We start from the raw sequence: 9,412 nt of genomic DNA on the forward strand, positions 1-9,412 counted from the left end.
CCTTTAAGGCAAAAAGATCTGCATGATAGACTTGTGGAATTGGTTTGCTTGTTCATACATGCAGATCATACAGCACATAATTTATAGCTTGCTTAGGCTCGCCCCTTTAATGTTCTACATTCTTCTAGTATACTTATATTATCATTGTTATTAATATGTGACCCGATATGGGAAAACCAGGCTTAATGCTCCAAAGTTGAAAATTGAGATTTATGCCCTACATAATTAAGCATAGTTTTTCCTTTCTTTTGGTCTTTGTGCCATGTCATTTGACACATCTAGTGCCGAGTTATGATTATTTATGCAACAAGAAGTCTAAACAGATGCATTAAGAAAGGTCTGTAAATTACCTTCCTTTACTTATTTATGGGCAAATTTGGTATCAAATCAAAGGAAATTTGTCATACAATAGATTTTTGATATAATCTCAATTTTGATAAAGTACCACTGTCACAACTTTGGGAAGCCATATCTCTAATTGACAATTCCCACACATACCCTATATGCCATATATTTTGTGGGTATAAAATTTGCGATTTGGCTACATTTTTGCATTCACGAATAAAAATTTTGGGATACCGTCTATCTGGAAATTTTTACTGTGATTTAAATTTTACTGCATTAGAATTTCGCAAAAAAATAGATTACCCATATAATTACATACCACATTCAATAATACATGACAGTCTTATTTAGTAAAAATTAAGTCACAGCACAATTTTAAGCAGCAAAAATTTCCTACCACACTAATTTCCTGATCTACGGTACCAATGTAATTACCACACCTACTATACAATCAGCATGCTATTTTGCGGATTTTAATTTTGCAAATTTTTCCAAAACGCAAAAATCGCAAAATTTAACTCCGCAAAATATATGCCATATATGGTAGCCTGGTTTTGTCAAATCAGGTCACATATTATTATTATTTTATAGATGACATATCACAATTATCAGTGATACTGGAACCAATTGAAGATGACTGGTATTATATTGGACAGTGTCTTGAAGTGAAGGAATCAGTGTTAACTGAAATCAAAGAGATGACACCAGTTGATTCAAGATTAACTCATGTACTTGAGACCTGGTGTCATGAGAAGGATAGAACAATAACTGAACTGATGGAATCATTGAAAAGAATGGATAGAGATGATATACTGGAAGGTAAGGATTACTGATTGTTATAATTAATGATATTCATGTACTGTGCATTGTCTTTGCTACAGCAGCTTTACATGAATTTTCTACTGGACAATATACAATGAATAATGATGAAAAATATGATATTAATGGTATGTTGTTGTTTGTGAAGCTGTTGGCATGTATATTAATTATCATTAATTTTAGCAAAAGATTCAGAAACTCAAACTGAAACTGAAACTGAAAGCAAAGAAATACAAACAGCACCAATAAGTATGTAATTTTTTAAATTTATTTGTTTTACTTTTATACTTTAGCTCTTGACAAAGAAATTCAGTTTAATTATCTTGTACCAACACAAGGTTAGGATTATGCATTTTATAAGAAATCTGTTAGAGTCACTCGGGGCTATTCCAACCGGTTTTTGCACTATGATCTAATTAAATATTCATGAAGTCATAACTCACTTCTTGTTGCTCTTATCCACTCATTTTAACCACCATTGTATTCTACTAAGTCTATTCTATCCATCACTAATACAAGCAAAGTTCAGCTTGAAGTTTGAATAAAAACTGTAGATAAAGTGACCGGTATTTCGGGGCTATTTCGACCCGAAGGAAGACTAATTATTTGCCTGCTTCTTTCACCTTTGCTATTTAGGAACTAAGCTGTTGCTTAGTACTGTAAAAAAGATATTTCCCTGCTGAATTGATCTGTCTTGCTCTCAGTTCTATATCTGCTACACTTAGAAAATTATAATAGAAAAGCATGACTGCCTAGGCGAGGCTATTCTGACCCTTGGCACCTTGCTGCTTACAAATTTCTCATTCCTTTATACAGGGGGAAGGAATAGCCCCGACTTACTATATAACTAGACAAATGTGAAATATTGAATGGGTGAGCCCAAGCAAGCAAAGCAATGTACATACAATAGATGTTGACAGACTACAATACTCATGCAAGAGCTCAGAACTTGGTGGTGGAGTGAGTGTAGTTCTTGATCTGCCTTCAGTTGTTATTAAAGCTAAAGTTTAGCATTTAGGAAGCATTAAAGATAGCTAGAAGCAGTCACTGCACAAATGATAAGGCTAGATAGGGAACTGTAGCAATGTAGTCTAAGATAATCCAGGCTGTAACTGACATTCACTTAATCAGAGTCATTCACAAGATGTCATATCTGCTTTCTTGATATTCCTTGCTACATTTAGACTGTACTATGAGTAGAGTAAGTAACAAAGACGGGTTTCATGGTTACTTTACTGCATCTATAACCTTGTCTGGCTGTTGGAGAAGCCTTTGGACAGAATTTCTGTCTTATTTTGCTGCTATACTATATCCCAGTTCAGTTTGGGACGGAAGTGGAAGCAGCTGCGTGGAATTTGAAAAATGTAGCTATGTCACAAAAATGACGTATTTTAATGATATTCATAGAAGCATGGCGGCTGTGTTGTTTCACTTTTAAAACAGTCTTGCTCTTCCTGATAAGCAGTACAATAGCTGCTGGAGTCAACTAGTCTTCATAAAGGCTATCATTATCAGAAGATCTTGCTCTGTTAGCTTTTTAAAACAAGAATTATCAGTTTGGGCTCTCAACCACATGTTCTTATGTAAACTATGACGTAGACAAATTGTCATAAAACGTCATTTTGGTATGCCATTGGGTTTATAGGGAGAACCCGGTTCTCATGGTTCCAAGAGCTGAGAGACCCAAGATTTCATAGATTTTGATGGACTTTGGTGACTAAGAACCTGTGAAAGTTTCATCCTTATCCCACATTCCTATGAAAAGTTATTCCAGTTTTTTTTGTCCCAAACTCAACTGGGATATAGTATAGAAACTCATGACTTCTTCCTGTGTGTTGGTCAGCAATTTCCTTAATTACAGGAATATTTTTATACTGTTACACTTGTTGTTGCCACTCCCACTTTAAATGAAATATTGAAAACTGAATTTCTAATGCATAGTATCTACCGTATTATGCATAAATAGGAGTGACGGGACTTGTATAGACAGACAAACATACTTGCTTTGTTTATGTGGGCTCGTCCCAATCATTATGGTCCTATCAGAATTAATTTTTACGAATTATTAAAGCTACCTATACCTGTACCTGATCTTGTGCCAAAATTTTGAAAAAATTTTTGATTTTTTGAATTGTGCCAAAATTTAAATCAAATTTGGATTTTTTGAATTTTTAATAGTAAGTTCAATGCATTTTTGAGGTATTTTTTATTGGCTAAATATGATTGCCTGACCATAATAATGATGTGTTCCAACTCCCATTGTCTGAAAAAAATTATTCCCTGAGATATGAGCCTTCCAAATGCCCATTTTCCTTCCTGCCATTTTACTTACTGTCGGTGGGTGTGGCTAAATGTGACATCACTAGAGCATAGATATTAGATCTATAGCAGAGGAGGTAGGACACGGTTGACCTTTGATTAATAATTGCAAAGTTCAATTGCATTCCATTGGTATCACGTGATGCAAAATGGCCAAATTCTTCCACTAGTACCACTTCCAACAATAATTTAGGGCATCAAGATAGAGTCGATGGGACTTTCATTAATTCACTAGAAACTATGATAGGTGCAGTAATTTTTAACATCTTAAACTAGCGAAGATTGATTTATCTGATGAAGTAAAGAAGAGAATCAAAGTTAAGATGCACTGTCTCTTTCTCCTTCTTATATTCATGTCTATAATCAAAGAAGAAATATTCTCCATACAATGGTGATTTTAACAACCGTTAAGGGTCGTCATAGATCTCTCTAGTTTCTGCAGTAGTAGCTAGTTTTGTGATACAATCATCAGAAAGCTGCCATTCTTCATCACGTGATACCAATGGAATGCAATTGAACTTTGCAATTATTGCTCAAAGGTCAACCATCTCCTACCTCCTCTAGATCTATAGAGTAAATAAAAGGGATTGGAAACTTCCATTCACAGCTGGAAATGCTAGTTACCTATACCGTATTAATTTTAAGCCAATTTGCTCTAATTAATCATATGTAAAATTGAAAATGGCTGGAGAAGTGAAGCAGGTAGGCATGCATTTCATCAGTTTTTGGTTGCATATTGTCTTATTTTGTACATATAACCCTTCAATAATGTAGAGGGACACTCTTTCTACTTGCCCAAGTAGTCTGCTGTGGCAATCATGATGTTTGCAGTTGGAATTCATTGTTAATCAGCACTGTCAATCATTACACTATATTGCATGTTTAGTTGTATATTTTCTGTAATTTATAATCTATATGATTGAGAGTGTGCCAGTGACCTCCGGTATGTTCTAAGATCTAAAATAGTGTGATAGTTGATGTCATAGACCATTTAGTTTTTAAGTTAAGGGTACAAAACAAACCTCTCAAACTTAACAGTAAATTGATCATTACAGAGAGACGAAATCATATTTTCAAATGAAACAAAGTGGGTGACCTCCACCTAGTGATGCTCTATTGAATGATTGAATTAGTTGTTATCATTTGTTTAACACTTTCAAGAAAAAGGTACAAAATGTAGTTGCAATCATTGTCATTTAAGGGCAAAAAACTAGTGTAGGTCATGATGAATGCACCTAAAAATTTGTCTGGGGATAGAGACATGTTTCCTCTGCTTTATTTCCTATCAATCTTGACGAATAATGACACTACTAATTAATGACAGCCTTTGACAGGTCACAAACAAGACGCTTTCTTGCTAAAAGTCGGCAGCCATTGCTAAGAAAAGGGGTAACCTGCTAAGAAAAGGGGTAACCTGCATCTGTTGCCTACAAAGTCAATGTAGCAACAAGGAAGTTTCCAATCCCTTTCATTTACTCTAATATCTATGACTAGAGGCATAGCTGTGGCTAAATCTTGAATTAAATTCATTCCTTTATAGGGGGAAATAATCCTTTATTCTCATGCCTAGTAATGTAATTGCACTAATTTAAAGATTAGAATCATTAGCTTTCATTATTCTAAGCATGGAGGTGCAAGAAAAATTCACAATACACCACATAGGTGAATCTTCTTATTTGTTATTTTGTGCCCTTTTTTGCAGTTCTATGCTTAGTGAATAATGAAAGCTAATAATTCTAATTTTAAATTAGTGCTATTATATTACTAGGCATGAGAATAAAGGATCATTTCCCCCTATAAAGGAATGGATTTAGCAAGCGCAGCAATGCCTCTAGTAACGTCACATTTAGCCACCCACGCGCACTGACAGGAAGTAAAATGGCAGGAAGGAAGGCTCATATCTCAGTGAATAATTTTTTTAGACAATGGGAGTTGGAACACATCATTAGTATAGTCAGGCGATCATATTAAGCCAATAAAAAATACGTACCCCAAAAATGCATTGAACTTAACCTTTAAAGTTGCTCAAAAATTGGGTAAAAATCCCTGAACTATATCACATGTACATGGTCTCAGGCCAAATTTCACCAGAATTTAGATTTCATGTGTTACTTTTCCTACAGATAATTTGGAAGGTCTAAGTGAGTCCCAAATAGCAGGGAAGAAGTTGTTTTTAGTTCAAGGAGACAAACCTCAACTGATGAACTGGGAGGAGTATGGACTGAGGATTAGTGTACCAGAGGATAGTCTATCAGCATCAGAGACTGTAGAAGTATCAGTACTAGCTCTTGTAGGAGGACACTTCAAGTACATATACTGTACATGTATTAATGTCTGTATAGACCACGCTCTAGCTGTGAATGTATATGTATACGAATATCATTATTTTGAGATATGGTATCCACCTATGTGTAACAACTGGCCACCATTTTTGATGGCAATTTGATCACAGAACAACCTTCTGTATGCAAGACACTCTTTGTGTCCCTCTTAAAAACACAGGATGGATATGGCACAGAAACTGTAATCTAAGTAAAGTGGAAGATGCTGTAAACTATAACAAGCATACAAGTATAAAAATAATATACATATAATTGTTTTCACCACCTTGCACACATATTCGAGCTAAGACTTCCTGAGGTTCTCTCTACCTTATTGAATACATGCAGTCATGAGACAGTTAAGATTTTTTGAAGAGAAGTCTTTAGACAATGTTGTTTTGCAGTTAGAGAGCTCAAAACTTTGTCCATGTGTAAGCTGCCATTTTGTTGCATGATCACACCCACTATACATAAAGGACGTGGACGGGTCATTGCTAAGACCTTTTAATTTTTTATTTGAGAATGAAGTATTGACATACATGTAGAATTATACATTGGACGTGGGTGAAAACAATTATAGGAATGACCTGGGAGCTTTGCCCTGAAGTTGTAAAAATGGTTTTTTGACTAAGCTGGAACTCTTTAAAGCTACAAAAGTGTTGGTGGGAAGAGAGAGTGAGTCCTACCAAGCATCTTATTATTCTCGTAAAACAGATTTGGTGTAATTTGCAGGTATTTTTTGCAGGAAAGCTTTTGCTCATTGGCTCATGATAGAAAGTTGCCGTCAATGGAATATATTTTCTTCTCTACCACAGCCATCGCTGTATTTATTTTAGTGACATAATTCATTCTCAGCTAGAGAGGTCTATACTATAGTCCGTAATTCTTGTCAGGGAACACAATCTTTAATTATGTCTTTATTTTCCTTTGCTCCTTTAACAGCTAGAGTTGTTAAAATATGACAACCTTTTTCTGCCAATTTTTAATGATGAAAATATAATTTTTACTTCACATAAATGACCTGCTATACATAATATTTACATGTACATGTATTTTTTTATTATTAATTCCTTTATAGGTTTCCTGATAATACTAGACTAGTCAGTGCAGTGTATGCAATATCAACCAGTCCACTCCTCAAGTCACTGAGGATAGAAATGCAACACTGTATTGATCTCAGTGATCCTTCTTTATCCAAGTATCTTAAATTTGTTGTTGCTCCAGTTCACACAGCTAGTCTTCCTTACCAGTTCTCACTAATTGAAGGAGGGGAGTTTCCAGCATACCAGAGATATGGATGGATTGAACGAAGCAAGTTCTGTCAATTAGCTATTGTTGGGAAGGAAGAAGAGGAAAATGGAGGAGGTAGGAATGAGGAGAGGAATGGAGAGGAAGATGAAGACTCAGGAGATGAGGGAGGGAAAGGAAAGGGACAGACAACAGGAGGAGAGGGACAAGGAGCAGGAGGACAAGAAGGAGGAGCAGGTGGAGGAGTAGGGGCTGAGCATCAGCAACCAAAAGAAGACAAACAAGTTGAGGATAGACAAAAAGATTTCAAAAAGCAGCCACAAGTTGCTGTTTTGACAGAATCTGCTGAATTAAGTTTTCAATCTACAACTGGTACATCATATCAATGTGATTTCTAATAATTTGTTTTAAATAATAATTCCTTATCTTTTATAGTTGTACCTACTCATTCAACTGGTATTTGTGAAGCTACAATATATTATGGACAAGCGTTTTATGAACGAGCAGATAAAATGAGATTTGCAGCTGCTAAAGATTTGAATGCTCTTGTTCAGGTAATTATGTGCATTATTCAATGTTATTGTCATTATTAAATTATTGTAGTTCCTTAAAAAAGAATATCATAAACTAGAAATTAGTGGGCAAGCTTTCAGTTTTCAATTTGATCCTCGTTTTGGATGCCTTGAGCTAGTATTTGGTCCTCAGGATGAACCAATAACTGGCTGGACTGTTAGTCCAGAAATTGAACCTTGTCAGGTACATATGTGTATCACAAAAAGTTTGTTGTTTAATAACATGTTTAGATTAAAGAAAGAGAAATGAATAAATTTGGTTCCGAAATTAATAATACAATTCCTCCATCTTGTTTGGTATCAATTTATGCTGACAGCAGTCGTCCTGATACTGTTCATGTACTGAAGTATGCTATACCATTGAAAGGTTTACTGGAGCCAATGAAAATCAAAGTTAACAGATCATTAAAAGAATTATTAGGTATTTTTGTGATATTATATCAATAACAATAACAATTTTGCCTATAGCTCATTCTGTTGGTACTAAGGATGGTCCTAATCCACAAAATGATATCAAGAAGCACATTAATGATCTGAAACGTTTCCTTTCAACTTCAGAAGCAAAGTTTCGTGACATAGCTAATGGTTGTAAGGAGGTACAAATTATTGATTCTTCTCAGTATGATGAGTTATTTGATGGAATGAATAACCAGTCTTTATCAAAAAGAGTAGAACTTTTTATTGGAAATATTTCATTATTGATTGAGCTTTGTCCTGATTACATTAGTACATTCTTGTCTATACTGAGGGAACAGGATCATGTTGTTCTTTCTACATTAGCTGACAGAATTGCTGCTTCATGTAAGTTATCAGTCATCACAATAACTTACCTTATCCCATACATTAGTAGATAGATGAACAAGATAATGATTACAGGAACAATGATATTAATCATATTACATATGTTTTGATTCAGTTTTATATGCACTGTTTTACTTTATGTGTTGTGTATGTAGTTTTGTGTTTGTATCTAATTTTACGAAACAGTTTAAGAAGATGCCTCAGCACTATGGTGCAGATAATATGCTATGGACATGTAGTAGAGACTCATACTGCAATGGGCGGAATCGGGTTTTTATTGCTGAGCTGGCATTGTATAATGGGGCGTATTCATTACTCTGATTTGAATAATTAGAAATTACGGTCAATGGGGCAGAAGCACATTATTATGTGCAATGTCAACTTGGCGATGTGTCCAAGATAGAGACAGGGGCGTATCTAAGGGTGGGCCTGTGCCCGACCAACTCAGCAGACTAAAAATTTTTTTCTTTTGTATATTAGTCCTTTTAAAAATATTGCTCACTTTATTATGATAGCAATGAGACAAGACTAGCATAGCTAATAGTTTTAGCCAGTGTAAATATAATGATGACATGGTAGAGACTTCCATAGTTCCATTTGGGCTGCCATTTTTTAAATAATAACTACTACTAACCAATCAGTTATTAGACTATTCACATTAATTATCAAAGTAATCGAGTTGAAAATGGCTAAGAAACTTTGCTGAGTCTATTTGAATGTCTTCCCAAGGCCAGTACTACTACTAATGAAGAAAATATAAGCACTGAAGTGCACATCTTAGCTTAATTAAAGTAATAATCGTAGTATTTAATTGACCACGCCCATTATGAAATTAATTAGCTATGGGGATTTTTTTTTTGCGGCGCGCTTCGCGCGCCGCATATTTTTTCTCCGTGCCCAACCAAGGGGGCGTTACTAGAATGCGGATCAGTGCGGATTGCTGCGGATCGTTCCGCACGCTGAACCAAGAACGTGAACGCGCGGAAC

The 9,412-nt window shown here is 35.1% G+C and overlaps 1 protein-coding gene and 1 long non-coding RNA gene across 2 annotated transcripts in view; both read left to right on the forward strand.

Moving 5' to 3' along the window:
• The window catches only part of LOC109588122 (uncharacterized), a 4,037-nt gene extending 2,763 nt beyond the window's left edge, over nt 1-1,274 (forward strand). The window contains exons 2-3 of the long non-coding RNA XR_002187967.1: nt 937-1,164; nt 1,230-1,274. This is a non-coding gene — a long non-coding RNA (uncharacterized LOC109588122). The remainder of the gene's footprint in view (nt 1-936; nt 1,165-1,229) is intronic.
• Nucleotides 1,275-1,289: 15 nt separating this feature from the next.
• LOC100639835 (uncharacterized) lies at nt 1,290-8,574 on the forward strand. The gene is made up of 10 exons (XM_020004309.1): nt 1,290-1,302; nt 1,348-1,413; nt 1,458-1,502; nt 5,607-5,790; nt 6,883-7,424; nt 7,488-7,606; nt 7,656-7,808; nt 7,856-8,045; nt 8,093-8,425; nt 8,472-8,574. The coding sequence occupies exons 1-10, from the start codon at nt 1,290-1,292 to the stop codon at nt 8,480-8,482; spliced, it is 1,656 nt and encodes a 551-aa protein (XP_019859868.1). The 3' UTR covers nt 8,483-8,574.
• Nucleotides 8,575-9,412: the final 838 nt, after the last annotated feature.

Source organism: Amphimedon queenslandica, unplaced genomic scaffold (assembly GCF_000090795.2).
Source record: "Amphimedon queenslandica unplaced genomic scaffold, v1.1 AMPQUscaffold_12277, whole genome shotgun sequence".
Lineage (NCBI taxonomy): Eukaryota > Metazoa > Porifera > Demospongiae > Haplosclerida > Niphatidae > Amphimedon > Amphimedon queenslandica.